The sequence below is a fragment of the Leuresthes tenuis genome, unplaced genomic scaffold (assembly GCF_036924035.1).
Source record: "Leuresthes tenuis unplaced genomic scaffold, fLeuTen1.0.hap1 SCAF_22, whole genome shotgun sequence".
Taxonomy (NCBI): domain Eukaryota; kingdom Metazoa; phylum Chordata; class Actinopteri; order Atheriniformes; family Atherinopsidae; genus Leuresthes; species Leuresthes tenuis.
The window spans coordinates 26,732,656-26,746,634 of record NW_027325376.1 but is presented as its reverse complement, the minus strand read 5'-3'; the positions used below and the strand labels follow the sequence as shown (position 1 = coordinate 26,746,634).

Sequence of the window (13,979 nt, the reverse complement as noted above, 5' to 3'; positions counted from 1 at the left end):
TTCACTTGAATATAGGTTGAAAAGGATTTGCAAATCATTATGTTCTAATTTTATTTACATTTTGTACTAACTTCATTGGAATTGGGGTTTGTAGCAACAGAAAAGATGTGACCAATGAGCCCTGGATGTTCAGAAGGTTTCAACACTTCCTGTTTTAAGACTTGTGTAAAAAAACACAAATCTCTATTTTTTGTTTTATTTCCCTTTTTAATTGCGTTTATTTGTTCATTGTAGTTTTTTTTATTTTATGTTCATTTTTGTCATACTTGCCCTAATTGCGTTTTAATGTACATGATTTTTGTCAGTGGGAAGTTGTTTTTGAATGTGCTTTATAAATCCATTTGACTTGACTTGATATGATCTGGACTGTACAGTTTGTAGAACAGCGAACGGTCTACATGGGATAGGTGAAGCCTGAAGCACATAGCCATTTAAACAAAGAAGCCTAATATTCACCTACATTTCCTAGAAGACCTTGAATTTCATCCCAAAGAATAATTATGTTAGTTGGACCTTTGAAAATGGGCCAAGGCACTCTGCACATACTCCATAGATAGACCTTTTTGCCTATTTTATGTAAAAGCTTACAAATGTATATTAATACAGCCAAGTTCCCAATAAAGCTGCTCTCATTGACTACTCTCAAGCAGCCCATTAAGACTATGTGTCATCTTGTGGTTGCCTAAAGCTTTTCCAGACTTTTCCAGTCACTTTGCTCTAACAAAACCTTTAATTTATAACTGCAGCATCATAGGAAAATATCACAGTTCAGTTGTTTGTGCGGTAAATTCCACCATATTTACATGTACAATTATCTCCCACAGATAAAGTTAAAATGGGCAGATTGTGTTCAGTAGTTTTCAAAGTCCAGAGTGTTGTGGTGTCGGACTTACTGCCATCAACAGCTCTTTTCTGCTCCTGTGCACATATACTGGGACAAGGATGGTGGTCCAGTTAGATGACCAAGTGGAGCTGTTGCCTTAGCTCAACTGTACATGTAACCTTGCTGGACATTGTCTGCCTGTTTTTTTAACAGTCCTTAGGCCTTGCTCCATCTTGTCACTTCCACAGATGATTTGCTACTTGGAGGAAACACTCACCTTATCATTTTGCATAGTTGACTATGCCTAAGGAGGCGTCTTTTTTTCTGAGCTCCCACACAGAGAAAGAAAATAGCTCTGCACTTAGAATCCTAGTGTCAACTTGTACTGACATATTAAGAAATATCTTAAGCTAACGGACAGACAAGTCCCATGTGATAGAGTAGATATTTTTCCTTGAAAATGAACTGAAATGGCGACAAATAACCAAAAGGTTTAGGTTAGATTAAAATCCTGCATTATCGCTCATTGAATTACAGTGAACAGGCAGAAATGATGGAGTAAGCTGTGCTTTTTTTTCTTTTAGAATATTCCAAAATTGTGACGTTACCTTGGTTACAGGGGAGACTGGCATTTATCGGGAACGCTCTGCAACACTTGCTGACATTGTGCTGTTAGGGCTCTTTTACAGCAGGCTGACAATCGGCCACCAGGAGCATCAGCGAGTGTCTGTCTTCCTTGTATTTTTGGTGTATGCGCCCCATCTGTCGTGGGACTCTGTCGTGGGACTCTGTTGGCCTCTTTCTTTTCTTTGTTACTTTATTTTGCCAGTTCATCCTGTAGAATCTGCTTACCTTCCGTCAGAGAGACTGCTCAGCCTGTGCCTTGAGGTGATCTTTGTTGTGACTTGGCGCTACATAAATAAAACTGAATCTAATTAAATCGATTGGCCGTTCAGCATAATGAATGTGTGCAGGAAAAGGTCGATAGCAGTGACGACCGAAAGCTAACGATTAACTTCATGTCACACACAATCTCCTCTCATTTGTCATCACTTTCACAAAGACGGGGCTTTGTTGAGTGGAAAAAGAAATGAAGACCAAGTACAAATCATGACTCATGTAAGACAGAAAAACACACCCTTCTTTCTTTTCCGTTTTTTTCTTCTGTTTTCCCTGCTTCTGCCATCCATTGTGCACGAAAAGCTATGTTTTTCTTTGCAGCCACAGATTGTAGTCCTTGGTGACAGGTGCAAGTTGTCTTTGTGGTGTGTTAAAGTGCTAGCTTGTTTGTTCAGAGGCCAGCGACACAAAGAGACACAGCATGGAGCCTCTTGCTGCCACTGGTTCTTTATGTTGGTTTGATATACAAAATCCCTTAGAAAAGGTAAAGAGTTTAAGATTTAAAAGATTAATCATAAAGTTATGGACTGATCTCATCCCTTCTTGCAATTCAACATTGTAGTTGTTAGTGGTCTATTTACGTCTATTTATGTCTATTTACTGCATAATCTCTCTTTCCTTCTCTTTTTCTGTCACTTTCCCACACTGTCTCTACGATGCAGCAGGATTTATTAGATGATGAACCTTTTAACCATGGAGAAAGTGATCCCGAGCATCCTTCCAGTGCTTTGGCAAGTCACTCCATATCTGTTGGTCGTACTATTTACCTCCTTTTGGCTCCTTCCTGTTCAAGTCTGTCTCACTCGTGTCACCAATTATGTCCTTCTCTCATGTCCACTGTTACTGGGCTGTCCCAAGCAGGCACATCAGATACTTCATGCAACCAGTCTGTATGGAGTTTATCAGAGAATGAGTGTCTTATGAAAGCTCTTACTTTTTGATTGTGAAAAAGGTAAGATGCTGTGTGTTTGGAGCGTGCCCTGTGCTATAGACTGGCACACAGCACCTGGTGTTTGCATCAGTCTTTTTTAATCCCTTTCTTTGACCATCAACATGATGGAAGTGGAGGACTAAATTGCATGCACTTTGGCGTACATTTTTTCCAGATAGTTGTTCCATTTCTGTTTTTAGCATAAACATTTACAGTGTGAAAGATTAATATTCCAATATGAACAACATTTAAAACTGAAATTTGGGGAGAACAACATGATATTAACTATGTAAAATGGGAAGAAATCATCAGTCAGTGTCACAGTTTTTACAAAGCAGTTACACAAGAAACAGTGCATCACAGCAAAATATGCTCTCCCAAGACCTTACAACCATTGCTGTGGTGGCGCTGGATTGTAGTGCTGTCAATGGGCAGTTAATGCAGTGTTTTATATGAGGCATCACATGACCAGTCAGGTTTTTTTTTAATTAAATGTCTTGGAAGCTAGAAAAATGAGCAAGCACAATGATCCAAAATTAGGAGTGAAAGCTTGTCCATGTAGTCAAATTCTGCAGAGGAATTTCTGTAGCAAAACTGGTAAAAACCATAATGCTGGTTATGTTGGACAGCAGTCAGAGAACAATGCAGCTCATTCTCAGTCTGTATGGGACTTGTACTTGGTTGTGGACATGAACACAGACAGCTTGGCAAGCATGGTTGTTCCTGGTTTAGCTTCTGCATGGAAGGTTCTGTTCCATCTGCAGAATGCACGCTACAAATAAAGGTCACAATAAATTTCTGGGTACAAAGTCACACACACACTGATAGTTAAGACACATATCTCACCAGAGCCTCAAAGCGTAATAACCTTACTTGTCCGTTTGGAGTGCATGTGCTGTCCACTGTCTATCAGTAAAGACACCTGCAATGGGAACGTGGTTAATGAAAGGAAGAGAGCCTTATTCGATTAACCACATTTACTTTTACATATGAACATCTTATGGGTTTTCTATTAGGGGAAGACAAAGTATCTGCATGGCTTAAAGGTAAAATTTGTGAGGCATTGGGATTCTCCCAGTAAAATTCTCTTGGGAAACCATTGGCCCTCTCATTTCTGCAGGGGATGCTTTCATACTCTTCAGTGAACTTCAACAAGCCAGACCAACTAAGTCCCATAAGTAGGCCTTTCAGTATAGAGGAGCTGCAACTGATGATGACAAACACACCTAAAACCTACCAGTATAGGACCATGATTGAGTTCAAACTGTTCTGCTGCGGCCACAAATGCATGACACAAAGACTTTTCTCAAGATCAAGGTCTTGCAAGAATCAAGCGTTCTTACGAGGCAGCCGTTGTGATGTCTCTCAGTATAGGTTATTTAAGATTTGAAGTTGTTAAAGAATCCAGAGGCTGTTGACAACAATGATGATCTTCATAGTCATTTTCATGAAAAATGTTTTACATAGAGTGGATTAGAAAAAAATTAAGGTAATTAGGTTATCCAGAATTTTCGTTTCTTTAAATTACTTTGATCATCAGTTGACATATGCATAAACATGACACTCAAATGTTCATGTCAGCAGTGTGTGATATAAGCATATTTCTCAATATTATATATGTGGATGTAGTTTTTTCAAAGTTTTTTTAAACTATGTTGATGCTTTGTCATAAAACGTTTTTTTATTTGCTGTTGTGAATGAAATATCCAAATCTTTGCATTCTGCACACTTTCCCAACATATTTAGAATTAGTTTGCTGCAACTGTCATTATCAATTGAGGAGAAATCTCAATTTTGATGGCCACCAATATAGTCAGGAATTTCTGGTTGGATGGGCAGGGAGTGGAATGGAGAAGGAAGCAGTGGTGCAGGTATAAAATGTCAAAGTGCATGCATGGAGGTATGTGGTTGAACACCTTGTCCACAGAATGTTCAGTAGTGTTACTTACTGCTCTGTGTTGTTTTTAGAACCATCCATCTCTCGGATGCAGGGTACAGGTCAAAATGTTACATAACCAGGTGCCTCTTCTACCGGGAGAGACTATCCAGATTATAGGTATTTTCATCTTCATCATATTCTTCTTACTAGATATTTTGTTTCTTTCTTGACAGTAAACCATTATCTTTCCATTTTTGTGTGTGTGTGTGATTGTGTGCACTGACGTGCAGTCAAGGATGTGATGTATATCTGCCCATTTAGTGGTCTGGTAAATGGGACTCTCACCATCACAGACTACAAGCTGTACTTCACCAGTGTGGAAAAGGTGCGCTTTATTTTATCATAAATGATGGAATGTAGAGACCTGTTGTTTCTCTTCAGCATGAATCTTTTGAATGGTGTGTTAATGTCTGTATGTGTAGGAGTGTCCCTTCATTGTTGATGTAAACCTGGGAGTCATCAGCAGACTAGAGGCAATCAGCAGTCTTCCCAACCAGGGAGAGAACACAAAGGGATTGGAACTGATCTGCAAGGTATGCCCTTAACCCCCTGCACCTCCCACCTCCCTTTCACCCCACCTCAGAAAAAATGAACAAAGACATAGGCCTACACACAGATATCCAAATTAAGACATCCATTGGTTGAGATTATGCCTATCCATGAGTATTTTCTAATATTCTTACTTGATCAGGACATGAGGAATCTAAGGTTTGCCTATAGGACAGAGGAGACCCAGCCAGATGTGGTAGAGGTCTTGGCCAAACATACCTTCCCTCTTTCACACAACCAGGTAAGTCTCATTCAGATGTCTTTTTTAATATTGGCTTATAGTGATGAGTATGCTGTGCTTCAAACCTGCCATATAGTGTTATATATAGTGTATAGTGTTGGGACCTGAATGAATATTAGGAAACTATTATCATGACAATATAGGTGTTTGCATTTTGTGACTCTTATTATTGCTCTATAGGTAAAAGATCGCGTCGAGGCATTTGTTTTTGGGTGAGGCACTTCCAGCTGACCGCTGCTGGACCCTCTAGTGCCATAATCGTGCACAGTACTTCGAAAAACAATTCAAACTTAAACATTACATCTGTGCTTAATGCCAACCTGTTTTCTACCATCAGCCATGAGAGGGAATCATGCATGCGGTTAATGTTTTACCGGGTAGAGCAACACAATACCAATCGTGCAGCCTTATTTTGGGCAATCTGCAGCTTCCTAAGCTCACTTTTAGCTGCAGACTGCCAGACCACAACAATACTCAAGATGATATAATACTAAACTCTGCACAATCTGACACATTACTAAAGGAAAGTCTGGAATCCAACTTTACACCAAGAAGTTTAACACTCTCCACTTGTACAACAGTTACATTATTTAACTTTAAATCCAGCTTTGGGCTACAAGATAACTTATGTCTGTCACTGTTTATGTTCTGTTTCATGTCTTGTCTCGTCATTTCCTGTTTTATTTTGAAAAATCACTGACTTTCCGCTCTCGTTTCAGGTATCTTGCCCTACCTCCCGTGTCAAGCGTCTCATTGTCTTCCCTGATTCCCAAGTGTTTCCATCTGTTCCCCTTGGTCCCTCGTGTGTTCAAATTGTGTGCGTTTCCCTTGTCCTGTGCCAGTATGTTGTCTCTCCACATGAGCATCATTACCAGCCCTTTGTCTTGTTCCTTGAGCCATAGTTTCCACGAGCCTGCAGTGAGCGATCCTCCTGCAGTGTTATCTTGTTTGATAGATTATTCTGGTCCCTAGCCTTAGTTTATTTATTCTAACACGGTAAGTTTCATAGCTTTGTTTTTCCTCCGTTTTCAAGGAGTGATTTTTGTTGTAACTTTTCATAGTCGCCTCCGTTAAAGGAGAGTTTTAAATTTATTGTTAAAGTTCATAGAGCCTCTGTTTTGTTGAGAGTGCGTCTTTTGTTTTACTCCGCCTCGTTAGGAGAGCGTGTCTTTGTTTTGTTTAGTGTTCATATCTTTTGTTTTCTTCCCAGTTTGGAGAGTTTTATGTTTGTAACTTTCATAGCTGCGCTCTTCCCCCGCTTAGTTACTGAGGAGAGCGCTTAAGTTTTTCATAGCCTTTTCTTTTGCTCTGCCGGGAGATCGCCCTGCCTTACTGTGCTCTGTGTGCTGCATTTAAATAATAAAAACCCTCTTGGAACCCATACGACCCTGCATCTGTGTCCTGAGTCCCCTGGTAAACTGACAATGTCTTGAACCTAAAATGCTTTTTGTTTTGTGAATATTAAGGAATAACTTATTACAAGCAATCCAATCATGCAGAACTTGCAGTTCCTTATTAAGGACATCATTTAATTGGCTACTAGGAGGCACAGCATAATACAAGGTTGAATCATCTGCATAAAACACAATTTTGCACTATTAGTAGCCCAAGCAAGATCATTAATGAACACAGTGAACAGTAACGGTCCGAGGCAGCTGCCCTGAGGCACACCACACACTAGATCCCTACTGTTCGATATGCCACTATTCAAATGCACCTGTTGTGATCTAAAAGACAAATAGTTATGGATCATCATTAATGCCAGTGGTCCAAAACCATAACCTTCAAGCTTCTTCCCCAAGAGAGAGTGGTCAGCAGTTAAATCTAACAACACAGCCCCCACCATCAAAGAATTGTCAATAGCTCTAAATCAGTCATCAGTCATTTTTATCAAAGCAGTAGACGTGCAGTGGCTAGTTCTATAAGCATGCTTAGACATCCATTTTCTATACCGTCAATCCGTGGTTGGGTAGCGGGTGGGCTGGAGTCTATCCCAGCAGTCATTGGGCCAAAGGCGGGCTACACCCTGGACACCCTCGCCAGTCCATCACAGGGCCACATAGAGACAAACAACCATGCACGCTCACACTCACTCCTATGGACAATTTAGAGTCACCAATTAACCTGACATGCATGTTTTTGGATGGTGGGAGGAAGCCGGAGTGCCCGGAGAGAACCCTCGCATACACGGGGAGAATATGCAAACTCCACACAGAAAGGCCCCAGGCAGGGATTGAACCTGGAGCCCTCTTGCTGTGAGGTGACGATGCTGACCACCCCACCACCGTGCAGAATTGTCAATAGCTCTAAATCAGTCATCAGTCATTTTTATCAAAGCAGTAGACGTGGAGTGGCTAGTTCTATAAGCATGCTTAGACATAGTTATTAAATAATTTGTTAAGAAATATTGACTTTTTCCATGATTTTGCTCAAAACAGGAATAATGCTTATCTGTCTGGTGTTGCTCTCACTAAAAATATCTTTGGATATTGTAACAGTTTTAGCTGTTTTCTACAACATAGGAGCTTTGCATACACATTTATTAATGATATAAATCACTGGAGAGAAAATACAACTGTCAGTAATCCCTAATAATTTTCTATCCAGATTATCTACACAAGCTGTTTATTGTCAGGGAGAGCACAAAGAAAACTCTTCACCTCTTTGACTTCAACCTGGTGAAATTCAAAAGTACCGTATAACCTATGGATTAAGAATGGGATGTCACTTACGTTCACATGCATGTAAAGGCAGATGAGCAAATACTTTTGGCAATATACGTAGTGTATCATAACACTATGATTATTTGACTAAACCATGACTATGATTGTTTTGTTGCTGACTTTTACTAATATTCACCATCATATGTCTTAAAAGATTATCAATTTGAAATTGACAGTCCATGCAAACTCAGAGAAATTGTAGCTCAGTGTTCATGACAGAAATGTCGATACAGGCTTGAATTTCATATTGCTTCACTGATGCAACAGACAATAGCAGGTGCTATCAATTGGATGTTATTAAGCCAGTGAGGTCATGACATCACAAAGTTTAGTTATTGTACACTTGAGAATTCTTTTTTTCTAACTTTTAGTCCCCCAAAAGTTTGAAATCATCATTCATCAGTGTAACCATACCTTCAGCAGACTGACTGAATGCAAACATGTCCTGTGCCTCTCTCTGTCAGCCTCTGTTTGCAATCCTGTACAAGGAACAGTTTCCTGTAGATGGCTGGAAGGTGTATGACCCCGCAGCAGAGTACAGACGTCAGGTAACTGTACACAGCTAACTCGTACTGTTGGCGTCACACTGATTTGGTGTGGCAGTACCACTGTGTGCTGCTTTATAATTTTTTTGTCAGACATGATTTTACATGTGTGTATCAAATTTAAACGAAGATTATGTATTAGCAAATTACTCATGACACAATTACTCACAAAAATGAAAAGTAAATTACTTGCAGCATAATTTACAGTTACTTCCCTTTCATTTATCTTGAGCTATGGTGGTGGCTGTGCCTCACAGGGCAGAGTGGTCTATTTCCAATCGAAAGATCTGTTGTTCTGTCCCCACCACTTTGATGTGTGTGATTGTAAAGAAAATTCATTCCGTTTTCTGTAAGTTTCTAATAAGAGGTACTGTATGAACCATGTGCTTGGGAAGTGACAATAGATCATTAGCTATTGAAGTGGAAGCTGTGATATGAATGATTTTAGGCCCTCTAGCCTTACTAATATTGAGGAAGTACTTTAATAGTCAATAAAGGTTAATCTTATGGAGATGGAGTGAGCAGCACTGTTTAGATATATTGGTGTGCTATAATGTTCTACAATGTGAATGATAGTTAAGTCTGTGGACTGCAACTATTTTTCAATTTATGAACAATAAATAATTGAATGCCTTATTCTCTTTTGGTCAGAGTTAAGATTATTCTAGATAAATAAAAGCCAAAAAGTTAATCATGAAACAAATGTTACATAGCAGCATGTCTTTAAATGCACTTTTCATTAATCCTCTCATGAGTTACTTAATGTGGTTGAATTTGTTTTGTCAGGGTCTCCCAAATGAAAGCTGGGCCATCAGTAAGATGAACAGCACCTATGAGCTGTGTGATACCTACCCCTCTATCCTGGTCATCCCCACCAACATCACGGAGGATGATATAAAGCGAGGGGCTTTGTTCAGAGCCAAACACCGTTTGCCGGTTAGTCTGAGAAGCACATACTGTGGAGAGACTCATATGATGATAGAAACTGTGATACTGACCTTTACAGTTTATTAATGACCTTTGAAACTGCAGTTTATTTTTTTCCCCCTGCGACTCGACAGATGGATTAAGCGAGTATAGAAAAAGGATGGATTGATGAATGGAAAATTAGCAATAGCATGTGTATTCATGGATGCAGCGCACTCATATAACTTGTGTTCCTGAACTCTTCTTGCTTCTCCTGCAGGTCTTGTCTTGGATTCACCCAGAGTCTCAAGCCACAATAGTGCGCTGTAGCCAGCCATTAGTTGGACCTTCAGATCGTCGCTGTAAAGAAGATGAACATTTACTCCAAATCATTATGGACGCCAATGCTCAGTCCCACAAACTCACTATCTTTGATGCTCGGCAGATCAGTGTGGCTGTGACCAACAAGGTGCATAACTGTTGTTTTTCATCAATAATGTTGTTCAATTTTTCTTTCTTTTTCTTGCCATTTTTTTCAGATTTTGCTAACTTTCCCTTTTCATTCACTCCCCTCTGGCCCCATCCATATCTTCACCACACTAAGGCAAAGGATGGAGGATATGAAAGTGAAAGTTTCTACCCCAACGTAGAGCTAATTTTCCTGGATATCCCCAACATTCATGTAATAAGGGAGTCTCTGAGAAAGATGAAGGATGTGGTTTATCCTACTATTGATGAATCCCACTGGCATTCTGCTATTGACCAGACCCATTGGCTGGAGTACATAAGGGTAATCACACCAATAAAAATCTAAAATAAGTTAGTGTGTTGTAGTCTGAAAAAATTAAACTAAAGTCACTGCAGTTGATTCAGGAAATGTTTGAAAGAAAATGTATCTTAAATATCTGTATATGTAATCCAGTTTTGTATCACTGTTATGTGTAGCTCTTATTAGCAGGAGCAACAAAGATGGCTTACAAGTTGGAGTCTGGGAAGACTTCGGTGGTGGTTCACTGTAGTGATGGTTGGGACAGAACAGCCCAGCTTACCTCCCTGTCCATGCTGATGCTGGACAGTTACTACCGCACACTCCGAGGCTTCCAGGTCATACACTCACATCACAGTATCTACTTACCTAACAGATTCAATTTAATCTCAGCAAAATGAAGTAACAAGAGATGACAATAGATATACACATTAGTACTCATTTATTCATTTAACAATCGGTCATATAATAACAATTCTTACAGATAACTGTGATCGTGTCAGAATAATTGTCTTCATTCACCTCAACAATTAAGCCTTACCTCTAGGCAAGCGATGTAGATCACACTCAGATTATTAGATTGTTTTTATTGCTATGAAAATTAAAAAATAAAAACAATTAAGACATAAACTGCAATTATTATTTTCATGTCAACTAAAACTTTACAAAGAGGCAGCCCTACACATGTTGTATCTGGTATGAACATTATTGGGACACCCACAGCCATGTATAGAAATGTGTTTACTGAGAGACTCTGGAAGATATCCGTACATAAATATTAATTTTACAACCTGTAATTTAAGTTTAATCTAAAAAACAATAGCCCAAATCGTTTTGTTTTTTTCAAAATTTCTAAAAGATCAAAAAAAGAAAAAGAAAGTGAATATTAAATACAATCTGGTGCTACATGACAGCTAGCTAGTTAAATAACTTACACCTGTTCTAAAAGGCCCCAGAGTCTGCAACAATCAAAGAGACCGCATCAAGCAAGCAGCACCACAAAAACCAAGACGCTCTCCAGAAAGATCAGGGACAAAGCTGTGGAGAAGTCCAAATCAGGCTTGAGAATCCAGTGAAGCACCATTAAATCCATCCTCACAAATTGGAGAGATTATGTAGCAATAATTAATAACCTTCCAGCAGAACAATGACCCTGGGCATACTACTAAAGCAATACCAAAGTGTTTTAAGGGCAAATGTTTAAATGTTTTGGACTATTTAAAGTTCTCAGTTTAAATTAGAATCTGTGGCATGACTCAAAGGACACATCCAAATTGATGGACATGGAGCAGTTTTCCTTTGAAGAATGGGAAAGAATCCCATAGGGGTTAATTCAAATCCCAAACTAAAATCCCTCAAAATCCATTAACATTACAGGTTGTACTGCAAAAAAGTTGGAAAAATGCCAAGAGGGGAGTGTGTCTGAAAAGCTGGTCAACAGCACAGGAGCACCACAGTGGACTGTACCCTCAGCGTTTCTCTTCTCAGAGTCCTGTCATCTCCAGAAACTCAGCAGTTGTTGGGTGTATCAGCGATGGACAAGAGGCCGAGTACAGGGAACTGGTGGATCACTTTGTGGCATGGCGTGGGAACAACCACCTCATCTTAAACACAAACTGAAGAAGTGATTGTGGATATTTGGAGAGCCAGGAAGAAGCCAAACACTTTTTCCATCCTGGGAGAAGACGTGGAGGTAGTGAAGGAATACAGATACCTGCGAGTTCACCTGGACTGGCCTGGAAAAGGAACACCGAGGCTGTCTACAAGGAGGGACTAAGCACACTGAGGAAGCTTAGGTTCTTCAATATCTGCACCAAGACGTTGAATAAGTCCCATAGTGGAAAGTATGATCTGCTTTGGAGCATCTGCTGGGGTAGCAGTGTCACAGCCAGGGACTCAAAGAAACTGATAAAGGCTGGCCCTCTGTCCATTTGCAGAACATTCAGAGTTCTGTCCTCCTTCACTATTTGCCAATCACATCACAGTAAAGTAGGCATAATGTTGGAGCTACATAATTTTACTAATTATTATTTTTTCTTGATTGCCAATACACATTTATTGAAAGCTGCTCTACTTTTCTCTAAAGTAAACACAAAACCCAATTTTCAAGCTACATTTCCAAAACCTCAGACTCTTGCAAAACCAAACTTTCACCTGAAAACAGTTCAATCTGTGCTCAAAACTGAACTAGATTGTCAAATCGTGCCCCGAGTCAATCAAAATTAAAAACACTACATAGAAAACGCAATGCTCAGGACGTGAAGCTGGAGAAATAAATGTTTATTGTTCACTGTAGGCTAAATGCATTCTTGCAAAACAAAAAACCTGTGCATTTAGCACTGGTACAAAAAGACAAAACAGAACTCTTGTGCATTTACATGTAGCACTTGTAAAAATAAGCAGAAATCTTGTGCATTTGTCACTTGTGTACAATAAGCCCATGTAAGAATAAAGTACAAAAATATACAAATAAGTGCATTACTCAGCCACAGCATCGTGTCTCCGTACTGGGTCAGGCCACATCACAGGCCAGGCAACGCTGGAAAAAAAACAAAACCTGGCATGCCGTATCCAGGTTTGGCATGCCTCCACACCCATGTCACCACGGGAAAGTTCCATGGCTTGCAGGAGATTTACCCTGGTGTAAGGTTGGCGTTCATATACCTTCCACCGCCATGAGGAGACAAATTCCTCAATGGGGTTTAGGAAAGGGGAGTATGGTGCAAAGCAAAGATTGATAAAACCTTGGTTCATATTGAACCACTCTCTAACGTGGAGGGCTCTTTGAAAACTCACATTGTCCCGAACAACAACATATATGGGATGCTCATCCTGCTGCCCTAACAGAGCATCTCGCATTTGATTGAGGAAAATGAGGAGCTGGTGAGTGTTGTAGAGCCACAGGTTGGCATGATGGTGGACAACCCCATGATTTCAGCACATAATGTGACATTGCCACTACGCTTCCCAGGGACACCAACAATGGCCAATCACATTACGGCCTCTTCTTCTCCTTTTGGTGAGGTTACACCCAGCTTCATCCATATAGATGTATTCATGGGGTCTTTCCATTGCATCCAGTTGAAAAACCCACTGTAGGAATAGATATAGTTTTGTAAGTGATACAGAAAAAGTGGTTTAGGAAGAAATAGGAAGGTTTATGGTAAATCACTACTTAGAGTAATCAACATTGAATGTGTCTGGATATATACCAACTTGTACATACTGGAATATTTGCTCTTTGATGCTGTCTGAGTTGCGATCGAAGGGCACTCTGTACAGCTGTTTCATGCGTAGTCTGTTGCGCTTGAGGACACAATCAACAGTAGAGAGGCTGACACTGTTTATACCCTCAAAATTGACATGGTCCTCAATGATCTTCTGCTGAATTTCACTCAGTTTAATGGCGCTGTTCTCATGGACCATATCAACAATTTGGGTCTCTTGGTGTGGGGAGAACATACCTGTCCTCCCACCCCCATGTGGCAGTCTTTCAATTCTACAAAAAGAGAACATGCAGTTACAAAAAATATACATGGAATACTTGGCCTCCAAACAGTTAGACCAACCCTCCATTACAATACTACAGTACATTGGTACAGTGATGTACTGAAACATTTACTTACAGTATACTGTGGTACAATATATAGTATGTC

The 13,979-nt window shown here is 39.9% G+C and overlaps 1 protein-coding gene across 4 annotated transcripts in view; it reads left to right on the top strand.

Moving 5' to 3' along the window:
- Window positions 1-13,979, top strand: part of LOC140282109 (phosphatidylinositol-3,5-bisphosphate 3-phosphatase MTMR2-like) — a 41,884-nt gene that overhangs the window by 19,469 nt on the left and 8,436 nt on the right. For 2 of the 4 annotated variants that reach the window (XM_072376676.1, XM_072376675.1), the window contains 9 exons: window positions 4,623-4,710; window positions 4,824-4,918; window positions 5,016-5,126; window positions 5,285-5,383; window positions 8,571-8,654; window positions 9,438-9,587; window positions 9,838-10,026; window positions 10,162-10,347; window positions 10,503-10,661. In XM_072376676.1, the coding sequence (XP_072232777.1) occupies window positions 4,623-4,710; window positions 4,824-4,918; window positions 5,016-5,126; window positions 5,285-5,383; window positions 8,571-8,654; window positions 9,438-9,587; window positions 9,838-10,026; window positions 10,162-10,347; window positions 10,503-10,661 (1,161 nt within the window). Of the gene's footprint in view, window positions 1-2,385; window positions 2,455-4,622; window positions 4,711-4,823; window positions 4,919-5,015; window positions 5,127-5,284; window positions 5,384-8,570; window positions 8,655-9,437; window positions 9,588-9,837; window positions 10,027-10,161; window positions 10,348-10,502; window positions 10,662-13,979 lie in introns of all 4 variants that reach the window. The other 2 variants (XM_072376674.1, XM_072376673.1) reach the window with 2 other exon arrangements.